This window comes from Cygnus olor, chromosome 7 (genome assembly GCF_009769625.2).
Source record: "Cygnus olor isolate bCygOlo1 chromosome 7, bCygOlo1.pri.v2, whole genome shotgun sequence".
NCBI classification, from domain to species: domain Eukaryota; kingdom Metazoa; phylum Chordata; class Aves; order Anseriformes; family Anatidae; genus Cygnus; species Cygnus olor.
In genome coordinates this window covers 5,481,222-5,501,824 of record NC_049175.1, presented here as the reverse complement: position 1 = coordinate 5,501,824, position 20,603 = coordinate 5,481,222, and the positions used below count along the sequence as shown (strand labels likewise).

The window sequence follows — 20,603 nt, the reverse complement described above, 5'->3', positions numbered from 1 at the left end:
CCTCTGTTTATTTGCTGCTGGGTTTGCACATAGAATAGCAGGTAAGCTCTTGAACTGATGGAGAATTGTACCAATTGGGGTACATGACTCCAGATCAAGCCCCAGAACTTTTTGGAGCATTTTTAATTAGAGAAGCGCCCATTATTACCAATTCCTTTTGCTCTGTCTCACCCTATCACATCCCAAAGAGGTGAGGTAAGAGTTTCATATGTAGCTATTCTGGCTATGAGGAAAATGGAAGGATTTGAAATAGTCCTTCAGAGGTAATTCAGAGTAAATTACTAAAAAATAATCATTTTATGCAAATGTTATTTCATATTCACAAACATACACATTTTTCTGTAAACTAGAAAATCACATATTCAGCTAGCAGATTGCTATGCTTGAGTGATCCTGAGATTCAGCACAGCATTAGGGCTAGATATTAAAGTCTCACTTCTGTTTTCTACTACGTGTCAGGCTACAAAGATCTTTAATTCTGTACTCCATAAACGCTTCTATAAAGCCAGTGTAATTTCTGACTTCAGCAAAATAATACCAGCACAAAACCTGTGTCATGCAGTGTCAAAAACAACATCTTGAAGGTGAAATTGTTTAAATCCCCTAGTCTCAAAAGGATAAAGAACATATAATTGTGGTACTTCCAAATTTCCTGGTAGCCACTAATTTTGAACAGGAAAAAATACTCCATACTCTTTGTTGTACAGCTGGGGGAGAATGTTTAGATACTTGCTTATACACCAATGGAAAGAAAAAACTGTAAAAAGGTCGAATTTCCAAAAAGAGTTGATTCTTAATGTATTTTAGAAAAAAAAAAAATCATATATTTTAACATAGGAAAGGGTTGTTACAGCCATCTGCTCTGACCATTTGAGTTATATAGGCAATGGAATTACACAGTAATTCCTGCATTATACCCTCAATTTCTGGTTGACTTACAGCACATTTTCTTTACAAGAATGTAGCTCCATTGTGAGACCATTTACCATTATATTATGGAACTGTATAACAGAAATCAGTCACACGTGTCTGTACAGTTAATGACCAGCATGCCTGGAAGATGGAAGTTATCTTTTTTAACTCACCCACACCAGATCATGGAAGTCAAAATACATTTTCAGAGGAAGCAAATGCCTGACTTTAATCCTCAAACTTTTAATTCCAATAGATCTGTCTCAAAAACTTGTGTAAGATCAGTTATTTAGTATGGTTCTGAAGGAAGTGGAATGTTTTCATCTTGGGTAAAAGTCAAATCTAAAGAATAACTCAAATTGGCAATTTAAGAAGGTAAAATGTAAAATGGAAATGTGCCGTTGTGAAATTTTACTCTATGCAAATACCTGACTACTTTCATCAGAGCAAATATAATCTACAGGTTACCCTGCTGCTCTTCTCCTCGTTCTCTTATTCTTTATAAATCAGAAAATTAATTACCCAGAAAATGGCCTCCTGTAGTAGGAAGCTGAACAGGTTTAATGCATAGTTTATATATGGAAATTTAGATGTCAACACCATGACAAATCATTACATAAATATTTTTGCAGTTAAGATTTTTCTGCATCCGTCTTCCTAAAAGAATGAGAATAATGCAGATTATCTCAATGATATAGTGGTGTTTTGGTTTAAGGATCTGAACTGCATTTTCAATTTTTTTCTCAGCAACAAATCAATCAAAATGAACAAGGTTATTGTGCTGTATGAGAGAAGCTATCTTGATGCCATCCTTCTTAGAGGAGAGCTATTCACAGTAAGAACATTAAAATGAAGAAAACAGAAATTAAACGGAATTAGGTTTCCCAGCTTCCACCTTGTCATCTGTAAGGGGCCATTTTAAACTCATTCTACTGCTTATTAGGCTATTCTGAATGTTCCTCCCTTACTTTAAGGCTACCATTGTTACTTACTCTAGAAACATTTGATAAAGGCCTTTGCTTCAAGTGAGTCTTGAAAACTAGTTTTGCTTTGAAACACATTTCTTCAGTCAGTCTTTAAATTGTCAAGTATCTAATTGGATATACTTGGCACTTTGTAAGGTTCAGCAGCTTTAATAAGAAGTCTGACAATTGAATCCAATAATGCATCTGTATTGAGGTGCTCAAAGCAAAGACTTCTACCATAGGTGTGTGTTAACATAAGCAACAGTTTATATAGTGATTATAGCTGTGAGATAGCTATTAAGGCACTTTCGCAAAATCAGCTACCCAAGATTATTTGTGATTTTGAAAATTCAGATTTGAATTGGTTTGAAGACAGGATAAGGCCTTTGGCCCTTTCCTTCACAGGAAAAGGGATGTTTGACAGATCTCTGCAACATCTCCATGTTGAGTGAGGTTTCACTGCAACTACATTTCCATGAGGAAATTTTCTATCCCACATCAGCCTGACAACTTCATCTTATTAATGGGCAATGAGATGGAAGCCACTTCTTCACAGGGGACAGCAAGGAAATAAATATTCCTACTTATTCTAAACCACTTGAACCCCAGATCAAACACTTGGTAATGACACTTCAAGAACCTTTAATATTTTTTTTTCCGTGAGTTTGCTTATTTGCTTTTTAAATCAACATACACATTTAGCATCCATAACAGCCTGTGCATGGAGCCCCATAGCTTAACTATATATTGCATGAAAACACATTTCTTTGTTTTCACATGCTTGCTCTGCTCTTATCCTAGGGGACAGCTGGCACTCTTCCTTGTAATCTCTTCCAGACATGCTGTATCATAGACAGTTGCATGCCCATCTCCCCCATCTCTGGAGCAAGCACAGGAGGTCACAAAGCTTACTTTGTTTGCGCCTCGCTGTCCTTCTTAGCACAGCCTCCTCCATTCGTGCTTTTTCTTCCCTCTCCTTCCAGCGCCTCAGCTGCTCTTCTCTCATTTTGTAGAACAAGATCTGCTTTTGCTCTTCGTTCAGCTCTGCCAGCAGCTCGGGGTCAATATACATATCATGCAAAATTTGCTGCAGCATGACGACTCCAAGAAAAAAAAGAGAGAAACTTGCTCCCAACTATCCTCACTACAGTGACAAAACCCCACGTCCAGCACTCCAGACAGCAACCTGCAGCAAAGGAGCTCTCCCACGCCTGCCTGCCCGGCAAAGGCTCGATTCTTCTTGTTCTGTTCCTCTTCTTGTGGGCATATTCTGCTCCTCTTCTCTTACAGTGCAGAGTTCTCTGCTTATCTCATCCACCAAAGGCAGTGACAGGTGTCAAGTGAAAGAGGGGGGAGGAACGGGGAAGGATAAGGAAAAAAAAATGAAAGTTCAGGAGAAATAATGATAAGTTCCTTTAGTAGTCCTGACTGCATTCAGGTAAAAATAAAGGATTCTTGACTGAACCCATCATTTTTGCTCCCTTGAGTAGAAAGAAATTCAACGTAAAGAAAGTCTCACACTTTCAGCTGAAGTGGTAATACACTCCCAAGGGTCTAAGCATTGCCCTGGGGGTTTAAAGTGATGTCATGGTTAAAGGTATCACCTACACCAACAATATCTATGTCGCTTTGGGAACTGATCTCTTCTGATAAGAGAGGAGAAATGAGCTTGCATGTTATTTCCCAGCCTAACCTGTTAACTGGTCTCAAAAGGGTATCAGAGCTCATATTTACCCGGTGCTGACAGATACAGTCATGCAAACTATTTAAAATGCCTTTAAAATTAAAAGATGTAATAAAAGCCACAAGAAGCTTGTTATCACTTTATAAATAGTAAATTAATATTCATTAAACAAGAGTTAGTTCTCAGCAGTTCATGCGGACTATGCAAGTCCTGCTGTTAATTCATTTTCCACTTTGCAACTGGAGAAAGATAGAACACTGCTCTTCAAGCAAATTGTGACCTTTCACTATTCAACAAAGTTTGTACCAAACTCAGCAAAATACTATTTTACAGCAGCAGGGCCAACAGTCAATTGTTGGGCAATGACATGGAAAAAAAAATACACTGAATTCCAGATCCAACTTTCACAGGGCAAATGCCCAGCTCCTCCAGGGGGCCACCTTCTGAGGAGACAACAGAGCAAGCAGTAAAAAAGGAAGAACACACAAGAACACATGCTGAGTGGCATCCCACTGCATGATATTTGCACAAGATACCTCTTCTAATCTCATTTCTGCCACTGGAAGGTGGACTTGGCTGTATGGGGAAAAAACACACTGTGGTGTTAGAGGGATCGGAGCGTCACTCCCAGGCCCTTCCTTTCAGGCCAAAGGCATGGCAGTGGAGCATAATCACAGAGCAGTCGTCTTCCTTTTCTACTCCTTGTAGTTAAGAATTTTCAGAAGATATCTAACCTGGGGTAATCGTGGTAGCACAAGATTCTCTGTAGGGAAGGGGAACACAGATGATCCATCCACCATTCACCTACATCATTTTTCATATGAAATATTCTAGCTTAATGCAAATATACGTATCCCCATCCTTCATCAGCAACATTTCCTTACTAATGTGCACAACAGGTGACAGGAAGATGCCTGCTCACTTAATTACCTAATATTATATTACTCATACATTATTGTTTCTTCCTGCTGCTTGCCCACACTGAGACCAGAAATGAAAAGTTCTAAAGCTTCAGTTGTACTCAGCTATCCTACAGAGACAGTGTTCAGGAAGATGATACATAAAACAAAGCGATGCATTTCTCCTGCAGAGAGAGATCAACCAGGGCACATAACATGCAGGTGCCCCCTAAAGTCTGTCTCCAGGCCTCACCTCAATTCCTGAGCAGAGAAGGACACAAATCTGGGGCACATTTTCCCCTTTCCCACTCCCCTGGATTTTTCTCTGTTTTCCTTCATTGGGGAAAGGAAAAGGAAGGAGAAGAGGGCAAGGGCACACAGACATGCCAGTCCCAACTCAAACTAATAACCACATGCATTCAGTCAGACACAGGCCTCTTTCCTCTGCTAGCGAACATAGGAAGTTCCCAGTTACAATGGCAGCAGTCTGTGCCACGCAGTGGCATAGCAGGTGTCTGGGCAGGACTGCATATTCAACGTTATGGCCACAAAGTTAAAAAGAAAATCTAAGAAATTCTGAGAGTGTACTTAGAAAAATATAAAAGCTTTTGTGTACGAGCTCCTCTGTGTGCCTGTAACAACACTGTCCTTTAACTGCATGATTACGTACCATTTTTCCTCACAAAAAATCCTGCTTTATAGATATGTATGTCTTAAACTCTTATCTGACTTGCATGGTGCTCAAAATCAAAACCTCATACTATTATTGCCCATTCATGTAACGCACTTTTGAAGAGAGCAAAACATTATCATAATATGAGCAGAAAATGCCTTCGATCTAAACTAAATTTCAAGAAAGACACTAGCACATGGAAGCACCAATCCAAAGACTCGACTTGAATGATGCCCTCAGCCAAAGAGGAGTTTCAGATCCCATCATGTTTGTGCTGTACAGAGTGGAGTTCACACACAGGCTGCTTTGCAGTTCAGGATCTCTGTTTTACGCACAGGTTTTGTCTCATAAAAAAATGTTTTAACCTTGCTTTGTTTGTTTGTTGTTTTCTTTAAAGAAATAGAGTCTGGCAAGAAAATACCTAAAGGAAGAAAGACTTTGCTCTCCTTGCTTATTCTATTTTTCTTGGTCAGGTATAGAAGGGGGAGAGCCTGGGGGATTTGGCCTTTCTTCCTCTGCTTTTATTCAATTATACTAGAGCTGTAGCTTCACATTTTGGCACTAATTGAAAAAGACTCGCCTTTGTAAAGGCTTCAGGGCAAGCAGTTTTGCTGTTCTACCCATTTGTCATCTTTCTTATTTTATTTTACTTGACTTCACAGAACAGAAATCAAATCGTGATCACAAGCTATCACAGTGCAAAGAACAAACTCTTCATCAAGGATTATGTGCATTTAACCATGATAAGAAGCAGGAACCATTTCTGAACAGCATTTAACTGCAGAAGTAGCTCAGAATGGAGATCCAAGATGCAAGACAGCATACAAACAAATTTTTAGGCAACTGCTGGTAATGTTCAATGAGCAATCACACAATAAAAATAGCAAGAGCAGGGAGATGAAATGAATACTTCATGAACGACCCATTGCCTGAAGATTATTTACCCAAAATATCTGAGAACAGTAACCAAATGATTAAGTGGAATTAATTTGTGGGGAAAACATTTATTTATTTTTCTAAAAGGTCACATTTGGAAGTGATATAATCTAATAGCAGCAATGAATCCAATCAACTTCCTCTGTTACAGTCTTTCTTCTTTGTGTTGTATCCTCATTCACAGAGGAAGGAGGAGTCTGGCTTCTCTCGCTGAGAGGTAAACAGGGAGCGAAGCTGCATTGTTGCCTGTGTCTTGCTGGTCATCCTGACACACCCCAGTGTGCTAGGGGAGCACACTGGAAGAGAACACTTCTATACTAATATTCTTTCCTACTGTTCTCTTTCTACACTGCTTTTGTCTTCCTGTGGGAGGCATCATTTTAGACATTAATGCCCTCCTCACATTTGGCCTTTGGTGATCTTTAAAAGTAGACTGTTTTCACAGTCTACTCCCCTTAACAACAACAAATAAAAGAGATGTCTGACTCTATTAAAGTGATAAAAGGGCTGCTTCTCCCTTGGCTACCTCAGTGAACCTGTTGTCTGGACTCAAAATGTTCCTAGCAGCATCCTATGCAAATCCACGACTGAATTTTTAACATAGTACACATGGATTCTTGTTTTGTAGTTCAACTATTCTGAAATAATCCAAACAAATAAACCAAGTCCAAATTACCGTGAAGAAAGCAGTATGAATTCTCCTAGTTTCTGTGAAAATTTGGAAAACCCACAAGGTCTGAAGCTCAAAAGGCAACCTTGAAGAGACAACAAATCTAGTTTTAAAAACTTTCACAGAATCACAGAATCGTCTAGGTTGGAAGAGACCTCCAAGATCACCCAGTCCAACCTCTGACCTAACACTAACAAGTCCTCCACTAAACCATATCACTAAGCTCAACATCTAAACGTCTCTTAATGACCTCCAGGGATGGCGACTCAACCACTTCCCTGGGCAGTCCATTCCAATGCCTAACAACCCTTTCAGTAAAGAAGTTCTTCCTAATATCCAACCTAAACCTCCCCTGGTGCAACTTTAGCCCATTCCCCCTCGTCCTGTCACCAGGCACGTGGTAGAATAGACCAACCCCCACCTCACTACAGCCTCCTTTAAGGTACCTGTAGAGAGCGATAAGGTCTCCCCTGAGCCTCCTCTTCTCCAGGCTAAACAACCCCAGCTCCCTCAGCCGCTCCTCGTAAGACTTGTTCTCCAGACCCCTCACCAGCCTCGTCACCCTTCTCTGGACTCTCTCGAGCACCTCGACGTCCTTCTTGTAGCGAGGGGCCCAAAACTGAACACAGTACTCGAGGTGCGGCCTCACCAGAGTCGAGTACAGGGGGACAATTACTTCCCTAGACCTGCTGGCCACGCTGCTTCTTATACAAGCCAGGATGTTGTTGGCCTTCTTGGCCACCTGAGCACACTGCTGGCTCATATTCAGCCGACTATCAACTAGTACTCCCAGGTCCTTCTCGGCCAGACAGCTTTCCAACCACTCATCTCCCAGCCTGTAGCGCTGCTTGGGGTTGTTGCGCCCCAGGTGCAGGACCCAGCACTTGGCCTTGTTGAACTTCATACAGTTGGCCTCAGCCCATCGGTCCAGCCTATCCAGATCCTCCTGCAGAGCCTTCCTACCCTCGAGCAGATCGACACATGCACCTAACTTGGTGTCATCTGCAAACTTACTGAGGGTGCACTCGATCCCCTCATCCAGGTCATCGATAAAGATATTAAAGGGGACTGGCCCCAGTACTAAGCCCTGGGGGACTCCACTAGTAACCGGCCTCCAACTGGATTTGACACCATTCACCACAACTCTTTGGGCCCGTCCTTCCAGCCAGTTTTTAACCCAACAAAGCGTACGCCAGTCCAAGCCACGAGCAGCCAGTTTCTTGAGGAGAATGTTGTGGGAAACGGTGTCAAAAGCCTTACTGAAGTCAAGGTAGACCACATCCACAGCCCCTCCCTCATCCACCAAGCGTGTCACTTGGTCATAGAAGGAGATCAGGTTCGTCAAGCAGGACCTACCTTTCATAAACCCATGCTGACTGGGCCTGATCGCCTGGTTGCCCTTCAAGTGCCTCGTGATGACACTCAAGATAATCTGCTCCATGAGCTTCCCTGGCACTGAGGTCAAACTAACAGGCCTATAATTCCCCGGGTCTACCCTCCGACCCTTCTTGTAGATGGGCGTCACATTTGCTAGCCGCCAGTCGACTGGGACCTCTCCTGATAACCAGGACTGCCAATAAATGATGGAAAGCGGCTTGGCCAGCTCCTCCGCCAGTTCTCTCAGTACCCTCGGGTGGATCCCATCCGGCCCCATCGACTTGCATACATCCAAGTGCTGTAGCAGGTTGCCAACCATTTCCTCGTGGACAGTGAGGGCCATATCCTGCTCCCCATCCCCTTCCACCAGCTCAGGGTACCGGTTATCCAGAGAACAAACGGTTTTGCCGCTAAAGACTGAGGCAAAGAAGGCATTAAGCACCTCAGCTTTTTCCTCATCCCTTGTAACTAAGTTCCCCCCAACATCCAGTAAAGGATGGAGATTCTCCTTCGTCCTCCTTTTTGTGTTGATGTATTTGTAAAAATATTTTTTGTTATCTTTAACGGCAGTAGCCAGATTGAGCTCCAGATGAGCTTTGGCCCTTCTAATTTTGTCCCTGAACAGCCTCACAACAGCCTTATAGTCCTCGTGAGTGGCCCGCCCTCTTTTCCAAAGATTATAAACCCTCTTTTTTCTCCTAAGCTCGAGCCACAACTCTCTGTTCAGCCAGGCCGGTCTTCTTCTGCGCCAGCTTGTCTTTGGGCACGTGGGAACAGACCGCTCCTGAGCCATTAAGATTTCCTTCTTGAAGAGTGCCCAGCCTTCCTGGACTCCTCTGCCCTTCAGAACCTCCTCCCAAGGGACTCTGCCAACCAGTGTCCTGAACAGCTCAAAGTCAGCCCTCCAGAAGTCCAAGACAGCAGTTTTACTGGTCCCCTTCCTAGCTTCACCAAGAATAGAGAATTCTACCATTTCGTGGTCACTCTGCCCAAGACAGCTCCCGACCACCACATCTCCCACCAGTCCGTCACTGTTTGTGAACAGAAGGTTTAGCGGGGCACCTCCCCTGGTAGGCTCTCTAACCAGCTGCATCAGGAAGCTATCTTCCACGCTCTCCAGAAACCTCCTAGACTGCTTTCTCTGGGCTGTGTTGTGCTTCCAGGATATGCCTGGGAAGTTGAAGTCCCCCACGAGAACAAGCGCTGACGATTTCACGGCTTCTGCCAGCTGCCTGTAGAACTCCTCACCTGTCTCCTCATCCTGGTTCAGCGGTCTATAACAGACCCCCACCAGGATGCTTGCCTTGTTGGCCTTCCCACTGATCCTAACCCACAGAGACTCAACCTTATCAGCCCCAGCCTCAAGTTCCACTAGGAACTTTCTTCCTCTAGGATTTGTTCACATTTTGTAATGGTTAGGCTTAGCAGCTCCAGCCAACCCAGTCAGAAAGCTGAGAAACAGGAGATCAAGTCAGACAAAACATGAATTAAAACCTTCTATTGCAACATAAAAATTCTCTCTCTTTCCTTCCTTTCCCAGCCCTAATTAGGATACGGATAAATAATGACTCACAAGAGCAGAGAAATTTGGAGTAAGGGTGCCTGACTGGCAGCACTCTTCATCTTCCCAGCCTTTCTAGGAAATATTTTGAATTGCTTATAAGGACAATGACCTCTCCATTGCTTTTTCATCTTGGTAACCCCTATTTCAATGCTCCAAACTAAGCTAAAATCATTACAGGAAAAGATTACATCTCAAGAGCTTATGTGCAAAATAGAAGATTACCACCAATGCAGTTCTGTGCTGGCAGTTGTTACCCTATTATAACTGCCACACAACTTGATGTTCTAATTAGCAGTAGTCTCAGCAAGGAGCTCAGAACTGTTTAAAATTTAATACTGGAGTTTCCTTCAATCTTTAACAATATCTTCTGGGACTAGACACACATTGTCCCAGTCTCTGGTATAGCATCTTTCTGGATAAGCAATCCTCAGCATTACCACCAGAATTCATCTGCTGGGGAGGGGAAGAAGAGGCATGTGTGGTTTAGTTCCATTTTTTAGTTCAAGTGTTTTAGCTCCACTTTTAAGAAAAGGGGAAAGTGCTTAATCAGCCCAGGCTTGCTCATCTCATCCATTTTCTTCCACACATGCGCATCCTCTATTCCCTGGACTGAACAGCTCACTGGCAATGCTGATGAATGCTGAACCAGCAGAAAGCATTTTCATTTGGATTTTGTAACACAGCCACATAACCTACTTTAGCCATGTCATTTACATAAAAATATTCTGCTATAACCTACATACTACAGGGAAGGAGGGGAATAATACACCTCTCTCCATAAAGAAGGGGATAAAATTAAGGAAGAATAAACAGAAAATGTGGCAACAAAAATGTGACTGCAGTCTGCAGCCTTAATATTTTTTATCTTTTTTTTAATACATATTTTTCTTTTTTTTTTTTCAAGAGGTAGCAGTGTACAATATGTGTAATTTTTCAAGTCCTGCTGTGTCAGCATCAAAACAAGAACAGTGGAAACCGGAACTGAATGGTGTGGGAGGGGAAGGTAAATTAATGTATTTATGAGACCTTCTAAACACAAACAAATCTGTCACTAGAAAAGTAAATACATTAGAGGACTCACCTCAAGAAACCAGTCTTGTGCCTGATTTGCACATTGCTGTCAATTAAAAACTAGAAATAAACAATTGAAAATCATCCCTTCCCCACCTCCTCCATCAGAGATAGGATGTAACAGAACCTGCCTTTTTCCTCCAGTTCCATAGTCAAGTCTGTGGCTCCCTCTAAGGGCTAAAATGAGCTGGGATTCAGGACAAGCTCAGAAAGCTGATTGAAAGTCGACAGCATAATCTGCAGAGGGTTCAGAATGATTAGCAGATCATTTCCCTAGAGCTGCTATTCCATTACAAAGCATCACATAGAGCAAGGATAAGTGTATGTTTTCCAGACCTTCCTTTTCCATACAGGGCTCGTATCAGCAAATCAGACTGTCTAGTGCTTTCAGAGTATGGACTGACTTTGCATGTTTATCATCTTCTCTTTACTTGTTCAAGACTAGCACTTCTATGAGGCACCACCATAAGCCAAACAGGAGGGAAAAAAAGAAAAAAAAAAGAAAAACTTGAGGTCTCTATAGCAAAATAAGAATGAAATAAATTAAAACTTTGTCTTAAAGAAATGAAAAGCAGAAGATCTGCAAACCAGTAAATGAGAAAATCTATCTTATCATGCTGTCATTCACATAGTTGTATGTGAAGCAATTCTAACTTAGGATTTTAATGCTGCAATGAAGATTTACACTGGCAGGAGTCTCACCAGATAGCTGTGTTTGGTTTATTGTGTTTTTTTCTTTTTCTCCCCAAGATTCGAATCTCTTACACCTCAGCCTCCTGCAAAAATTAGACAATCCCAAAGATAGATAGCACTGACAACAGGGAAAGAAAATATATGAGAACTAACACTGAAAAAGTAGCATTTGAAGTCCGGAGATGCAGACTATAGAGTGATCTGTATTATCCTACTCTCCTAAGGTTAATTCTCTCTCTGTACTCTGCACTACCACTTGCCCTTCAGAAGTCACATCAATGATTTTTGCCTAGCAGCATGGCAATCCTCCCCAGCAAGATTACACTAGGTCTATCCCTTTGTGTTCAGTGCTACAGCTGTTGTACACACGATTACGCTGGAGCCTGTAATGCCTCCATGGTTCAGCACAATTTATCAAAGATTTGAGAAGCTGGGTAGAAAGGGCAGCACTCCAATTTTTCTTCAAGTTGATAGCAGATATTTGGAATTCTGTCCTACATTACCAAGGTCTGAGGTTAACAGAAGTTCGTCAATTTTCATAAGTTTAGACTTGTTTTAATTTTAATGCTTTTATAGCAGTAGAAATGGATACAACCCAAACTAGAACATTACATATGTGATGTTTATTGTTATCAATACCTTCACAATAGCAAGATACAAAGAGCTGGCAAGTCCCATCATAGTTTTTCAAATGCAGAATGAAACATCTACCATAAAAACAGATAATCTAAGAGGGAAAGCTAATAAAGTAAACCAAACAGATAAAAAATTCAAGGTTCCTTGAGAAGGTTACCTTGAGAAAACATGGTACACAAGCCTGGAAGCAGCAGTAAGGGTCCTAGAAGTCGCCAGCACTAGAGAGGGAGCCATTCACAGGGAGGGGGCTGAGAAGGAAGGAAAGCACACTCACACTGCAGTGAAACCAGAGCTCTCAGTGCTCTACTGTCCTCTCACTTGGATTGTCCTGGTGTCTTTGGAATTGTTTACAAACCACTAATCAGACCCTCCGCTACGAGAGGGGTGTATTTGGTTGGCAGACAGCAGGCTCTGCTTAGGAAGCAATTATAGCTCACTAAGTGTCTGTAGGGATCTGCTCTGGCCTTAACATAGACAAAAAGGCCCACCAGCAACAGTCTCCAATGAACTTTAGTTAAAAATATATGCAGAATACAGTGCCCCCTGCTCTCCTATTTACACTCCCTTGCTCACGTCAGATCCTGATGTTGAACTGCTCTGTATTAAATGCAGCATGTGCTTATCCTGCACACTGCAGTTCAGCTTTGTGCTACTTAAGTACAAAATGCATCAGTCCATCTGTTTCTCAGCAGAAGTCTGCGTAGCTGAGGGAGGCCATCCGTGACTCTTCAAAGCGGAATTGGTTGCCTTTCAACTCCTGATTGATAGGCTCTTCTCGAGGCTCCACACACCTTTCCTTTTTATTGATTTACTTATCCGCCCTCTCTATCTGATCTTTGTAACAAACTCTTAACCCAGGGTGAGACTTTAAGTACAGGCAGCTACCTAAAGAATACTGGTATGGTCTGCTCTTCTCTTCCCTATCCCTCAGCACACACCTGCCTGCATAACCACAGGCTACGTACCTTTAAGAAGGAATTTAATATTATCCTTTACATGAATTATTCACTTTGTGTATCTGCAAAGCCCAAGAGACCCTTGGATTCCATGACCTAATTGCTACACAAAATTATTCCAGAGTTTGGTACATTTTCAATGAAATCCATTACAATGAGCTACCCAAGAGATATCACATTCTAAATTATGTGAGTTCCTTCTCTCAGATATGTATTAACTTATGAAGATGCTCACTAAGTTCACCTTTTTCCATCTAACTGTAAGTGCATCAAAATGTATCATGTGAGACCTAATTTTCTTTAATATACTCCCTGGTACAATTTATCTGCATTATGTATAATGCTGCAGTTATATCATATCAACTTCACATCATATTAAGACACTGCATTATGGCAGCTAAATTGATTACTGGTGTAATTGAAGGCTACCGATAGCAAAATTTTTAATTGTTTAAATGACTCATCAGCTTTATATACAAAATTTCTTGCTTTAGTGGCATCATGCAAGTGATTTTCTTTCAGGGCATAGCATTTTGCCTATTTAAGCCACTTCTTATTCTTGTCATCTTTGTTGGCAGTAAAATCCCACAGACTTCATAGGATTTCTTTTGACCACTGGACTCTTGTTTGCAGGACTTGATCAATAATTCAGCTGGCAAGAGCTAACTGCCATTTTTGTTTATTTTTGTTGGTTGTTTTTTGTTTGTTTGTTTGTTTTGTTTTTAATACATATTTCAATATAAAAAGCCAGACTGTTTCTCATTTTCAAGAGTCAGGCAGAGAGCAGATATTTCCACAAAATTTTTTTCCATTATATTGTTCTTTAAAGCCCTTTGAAATTTTCAGCTTCACTTGCTGCCCACCCCTTAAGGTGGTAAATCCTCTACCACAAGACCCCTAACTTCCTGCAGCAAGCCACATTCAGTACTTTCTGTGTCTTGACACTGAGGTGGCTACTCAAAAGGTTTAAAGATCAATACCTAAGGTATTTTCAAAATCCTTTCTTTTTACCTCATAGCCTTTTTAAGACCTTCTCCATTCCTGTCATAGACTGCGGGACAAAGAACAGCTCAAGACATTGTTGAGACCTTTTTTTCCTGACTGTAATCATCTTCACAGTTTCAAGCCACAAAGCCTGGATTAAGCCTGCTGACTCATTTTCACAATACAAGCCTTAGCAGCTCTGGCATTTCCGTCTGTGTTCCATTCAGCTGACAGAGAAAATACACACTTCAAAGCTCTTTGCAAAATCAAGACAGATCCAAGTTTCACAATAGGGATGTGCCCCATCACACCCGTATGATAGGCATATGAGGTAAAAAGAGCTATATTTCCCCTCATCCTGTCTTCTCTTACCATGTCCTCAGTCGTAACAGGTACCTCCTCATCCTTTTCCAGCAATGCCACTCAATGTAGTTCTTCACGCCCTTGTTTATTTTTTCCTTTCTTCTAAACTTCTGCATTGAGGTTTCCACTGCTGCTTCCCGTGCTAAGCCTCCATCCACTTTTGACAGCTACCTTCTGAGAAAGAGGACCAGTTCGAGTAAATTTACCCTCACTTCTCTCACTTCAAGAGAGGACTGTACTATCCCTGTGGTACCTTTCCTCTCTCCCAACAGGCAGATGAGCCTCCTCTACATTCCCTATGGCTCAAATACGCAAAGGAAACACATCATGTTATATTAAATACACTATACAATATGGCCACAAAATGACTAAGCTACTCATGTGATTGAATAATTTCTTGGAACAGAAACTCTTGTTCTGGAAAAACTACCACTGTACTAATCAAGTTCCTATGAAAAGACACACACCATACGTTGGCCAAATTTTCTAGCTATTCTTGAGTAACAATGGATTCAAGTAGGTTATGGCTGTTGGTCTAGGTCCCCTCTCTCCGTTTACTAAGTCATCTTAAGATACCTATGCACACTCAAGAGGATATTTGGTGATTACCCAAAATAAGATTATCTGCAATTGCCAAACAAGATTATTTTCACGTGTTTACCTTAGAATTCTTTAAGCACCTCTTTAGCTTACCGTAGGGCAGTAAGTCTGCCAACCAGATGGCAGAAAATGCACTACTACTGTTTCACATTTCTCTTCTCTCAATGCTGCATGTATGGCTCATCAGCAGATCAGATCTCCCTTTCATTTTCTGCGAAGTACTGAATGACACAAGCTGCTGTCTGCCATCCTCAGAAATCTAGAGGATTGGCTGCTGCAATTCAGTTATCAGAATTTGCTCCTATCATGGCCATATTCATGTTCTTCAGGGCAGTCTTATGTCTGTAATGACTACAGCCTCCAGTTCAAAGTCACTCACAGTTGCCTGCAGGTATATTTTCATTATAGCTAGAATGACTGGAGCTCCATGAAATTTGTTTGCATGTCACTGGTTCACCTCCAGTGACATTTTCAGGAATCTGATGTCTCATACCAAGGCTTATTTACCATACTGCACACCAGTAGCTGCCGTTGTATTTGTTCTTGTCTTCTCTTCCATAGATCTCTTGCCCTAACTGCACAACTGAGTTGCTCAGAGATCCCCTCACATCCACACTGCCATGAACTCCAGAAGCCTTAACTAACTGTTCCGCTCTAAACTGAAAAAACAACCACACACAAAAAAGCCCACCTCATTGTTTTTCCCTTAGCCTTCTTTTAGTCCTCTTTCTCACAACTCCAATAGTCAGGCCAGGCTGGCACAAATCATCCCCTGTGCAGTGTGAGGCCCAGCTCTCCATCCTATCCACAAGGCTGGCCCGTCCTTAGAAGCTGGACTTAGGCTGCCCTTGCTACCTCCCACCAAAACCTATTAGGTGGAAGAGCTCATTTATTCCCTGTGAGACCAAGCAAGTAGATCAGATTAGTTTATGGAAGTAAAGGTGGGGCATTGGGATTTAGTCATTCCTAAATACTCAAAATAGTTCACATAAATCACCATCTGGCTGTCTGAACCATGGAGGTAGACCTGGTCCCTCTAATTTGATGAAATGTGGTCTGTTTACTAGAGGAAGAGATTTTAACATTAATACTGTTGAGTTTCAACTGAGACACACAGTAAGTTGTGTCTTATGGATACAGGCAGTTCCTTTGATTAAATTATCCTGATGATCGTTAGTCTCCTAGTGAGATTACTCATGCACTAACATAAAGCTGAAGGCCCAAGTTATCAGTAAATTTTTCATTTTTCTCTATTGACACCACCACCAGTTCTTTGCAAACCAAATTAAGCATGATTTCTGAGTGTTAGAGTACTCCAGTAATTCCTGTGAAGTCGCTTCATTTTCTCCTATGGAATTCAGAAAGGTCATAGAACTATTATTTCCAGCCTTAGGAACAAATGTTACATGGATAACTGGGTGAATTTTTAATGGCCTGTGTTGATCAAGATGATCTAATAGTGCCTTCTGGCTTATTTACTATGAATCTATAAACTCACCCAACAGTCAGACAGACTGTTCCCAAATGGAGTTGTCACTGAATAGCACAAAGGAGTTAGTACTTAAACATGATAACTGCCAGAAGGCACCAGAGTAATGCAGTACTTGGGCTGATAATTTTATTTAGTCTTTACTTTGATCATATAAAGTAATAATCCTTATAACCATAACTATTATAGAAATGAAAACAAAGCAATTTTCTATCCCTCTCTAGGATTTATTGGATTTCCTTGCAGCTTTGTCACCAGCAGAGAGTCCTTCCTTTGTTGGACCAGCTGTTAATGAAAATACAGACTGAAGCAAGCACTTAACTTTATGCAATAAAGGCAACTCTACTAAAAATCAATGGGATTAGCTAGAGTGTGTAATATTAAACAGCTTTGTAGGTCACTGAAGAATTGGGATCAGACACTACATCTTTCATGGAAAAAAAAGCCTAGTAAGCAGAAGCATACATGTGGGAGTATTATGTGATATGGAGGTGAAGAGGGAAATGCAGGCCAAATTGTTATCCCCAGTACAGCTCCTCAGAAGCCACAGGGAGCATACAACCAGCTTAGCTAGTTCCCAGATGACTCCTGTCCCATGGGTCGTGTTGCTCTGTAGTCTGTACAGCAGCTCACAAAAACAAGAAAACAGATCAGCTGAAGGCTGAGCTAGAAGGCATTGGCAGGATGCTATAACACAGGATGCTTATTTGGAGAAAAAAAATGCATATATCCATGCCCCTTTGGGCCAAGAAAAGCAGGTAGAGCACTAGAACAACCTTGAGGCTACTCTGGGCTACACAGGTATTTGAACTACCCCAGCTTCACTCCAGGCCCTTCCTACAAAACCCAAGGCTATACACAGAGTTCAGCTATAAAATGAAGACTCTAGATCCTACATATTGTCATTTATCATTTTTTTCTCCTTTATTTACTTCAACTTCTTTTCATATTGATTCCCACAGACATGTTCTCAGACCATATTTCTTCATATTTCTTTAAGTTTTATCACTGTTACAAAAATGCTGCATTAAAACTTTTTATTTTCTGGGAATAAAATCCATCATAGAGCAAGATGGACAATATTTGCATTCTCTAGGAGTGATACTACAGACACTCATTATGTAGAACAGGGACTAAATAGCCTATTTACGAAAAAAAAAAAAACCAAGCTGCAGAAAGATGCAGATGGTTGACATAGGAAGTCATTTTAAAGTTACATCTGCATTAAAAAATAGAAGGGGAAAGGAAGAGCTAACAGTGTTAAGAACTGAAAATAAAATTAAGGAAACAGAATATGTCCTGGTTTAATAAGGTGAAATCTCATATTTTACCATAAAAATAGCAATCTGGAATTGCAATAGAGAAAATTCTGCTACAGTGGATCCCTTTGTGACTTAAGGATATCAAGTGCAGGATACGTAGAAATTCTGAAACCGGAATTTCAACCAAGATCCAGACTGGAATGCAGATGGCCTCCCAGAAACTCACAAAAACTTCCGGACTTCTTATGGCCTATTCTCCTTTTGAATAAGTTCACTTTCGTTTCAGCAGTGGGTTGAATATGAAGGCAGTTCTCAGTTACTCATATATCCCTGTAACTTGCAGCTGTTATATTTCAACAAAATAGCTCACACCATTAACAATACCTAATCTTGTGAGCAAAGACATTGTGTGGTCTTTCGTAAATGTTCAATAAGCAATCATATACCAGGATATATTTCTGTCTGTATACACTCCTTTATCATACAAGTCTTGTAAATACATAAAGCAACACCACACTAAAAAATCTCATAACTTTTTACATGTAAAGATATATTGTTATCACTGAAGTGGAACAAGATGAAGAAAGTCCACAACAATCTCAGAAGAATGCAGGCAGTTCTGAGCATCATAAACACAAAAAGAAAATTCAGAGAGGATATGTGCACATTCGTGTGCACACCACCAGGAAATAAATAAATAAACTTTCTTGTGGATTTACAAAACATTTTACAGGCTATTTTGTGCCCTGCAAAGTCAGAGGTCCAGGTAGCTTCAAATGTTCTGCATGCCTTTTTTAAAAATTTCAGTGAATCCTAATGTAAGTTTTTATTTTTCAAGCAGGTTTTATAACACCATAAGCATAATACACCATCCCTTTTCTTCAAACAAAGCAGCTACTGGATTGTTTTATTATTCAAACACTTATTTAAGAATAGACAATCCATATCTCAAATGATTTAGAAGAGTATTTAATCAAGGCTCTGGAAAGTATGGCAAGAAACAAACACGGTTGGGTTCTTTGCATCTTCTAGGCTTCCACCAGGTCAGCTGGAATGATCCTCCAATATCCCTAACAAGGACTACAGTAACTTTCCATATGGCTGAGCTGTAGAATCTGTCTGCTTCCTTCCTTTGATGTTAGAATACTCACAGCCTCATGAGGCATGGAGTTGGGAACAGAGTACCTCAAATCTGAATTGCTCATTTGGTGCTCAATCTGTCTTTTGAGCCTCAACTCTTGGAACTGAAGGGGAAACGGTCTAAATAAACAGTTATTAATGAAAATTAAAGGAAGCAAAACTTCAAATTCTCAGAAGACCTAAGAAAATAAGTGATGCTAAAAAATAGTCTTAGCAATGAAGTCCTTCTAATCGCCACTGTAAAATGAAAACCAACAGGATTTCGATGATTTTAGGTAATTGAAAAGTGACATTGGAAACATTGAATATTTCATTAACATTACTTTCTGCAGTCTTGCTCAAATTCTGAAGTCAACTACGTGGTTTCCCTGAGCATGACAGAGATGAAATACCCTAAGTGATAAACATACTAATTGTAGAAAGCAGGATCAGTCTGTCCTTCTGTGTTGTACATGCTGTCACACAGATGGACATAATTAGAGCTGACTGGAACAGTTCTTACTAAATGAAGTTCTGTGAAAGCCTAAATATTCCAGATTTATCAACAAATGTTGTAAAGAAGGGTTAGTTGGGGATAGGTCTAGGCATAAATGTGAGACATTCCTTGCACTGGCCCTATTACTGAAGTCTTTGATGTACCTGGATGAATTTGCATTTAAAACCTACTCCCAACAAATAGCAGTCAGAACAGAATTTGCCAGCTCCCAACCAGATTTACCAGCAAGGCTGGATACATATACATAGTCTTCTAACTGAAATCCCAGAGTTTCCATTCCAGAGATGTCAGAGTACAATTCTATTTTTGTGGAAACAAAAATACAACCCAAATCTTCCCAGTGTAGAAGAAAAATGTCAAAAACAAAAAATCTGAAACCACTGTGGTGGTGTGTAGCCAGCTGCTACTGTAACATGTGTTATGAGACAAATGATGTTTCTACTGAAACAGACAGGAAGAATGAAAAATCTATAGTTAATTTTAAATCTGCCTGGAACACAAAACACGTAGAAAATTTTGCAAATGTACAGCGGCAGAACAGTTCACCTAAATAAGGGATTTGCTCAGTAATTCCCCAGATCACTGATATTCCTTTAACCATTCCTTCTGATACTTCTTTAACCGTTCCTTATTTTGTGAAAGGGAATTCAGAATTTTATTAGATTTCTCTCAGAAAATTTCTTGACCAATATCCTAAGGAAAAAAAAGGATTTAAAAGTCAGTTATATGGAAGGACGTGACATCTCTCAGCCTCAAAAAAAAAAAAGCTAGGAAACCCATGGAAAGTTAAATTTGTCTCTTTTTTTGTATGAATAAATTACCACAGTAAGGCTATGACAACTTAAGTTTTCACCTATGCTATATATTACAGGCATAGAATCACAGAATGAAAATCTGACCCATACACATGGTAATAAAGGATTCCTAGGCAAAGAAGGTTGCTCAAGCCATTGATTGCGCTAGTCCTTTGGTCACACAGATCCACAGCTCTTGTGCCACTGAGCAGAGCTCGGGACCTTACACATTAGGATTGCATAGGTTTTACTACCTTTATGCAATTCACAGTTAGATTTCCAATTCACTATAACCCTGTTAATTTCCTGCTTACTCAGTTAGGCCTCAATATTCCAGGGAGCAAACAAAATGTTAACCCTTTTTTAAGGATGAGCAGACCAAAGGCTGAGAAGAAATGCATCTTTTCACACAGCAAGTCAGAAGCAGCTCTGAGTGTGC

The 20,603-nt window shown here is 40.7% G+C and overlaps 1 protein-coding gene across 4 annotated transcripts in view; it reads right to left on the bottom strand.

Moving 5' to 3' along the window:
- The window catches only part of SH2D4B (SH2 domain containing 4B), a 125,031-nt gene that overhangs the window by 63,548 nt on the left and 40,880 nt on the right, over positions 1–20,603 (bottom strand). Inside the window, exon 3 of one of the 4 annotated variants that reach the window (XM_040563010.1) lies at positions 14,393–14,557. The exons of 1 other annotated variant lie outside the window; for it this stretch is intronic. Coding sequence is in view for 1 of the 3 variants with exons in the window: in XM_040563008.1 (XP_040418942.1) it covers positions 2,790–2,973 (184 nt within the window). In the remaining 2 variants the exon portion in view is untranslated. Of the gene's footprint in view, positions 1–2,789; positions 3,001–14,392; positions 15,295–20,603 lie in introns of those variants that run through there. 2 more of the 4 variants (XM_040563011.1, XM_040563008.1) reach the window with 2 other exon arrangements.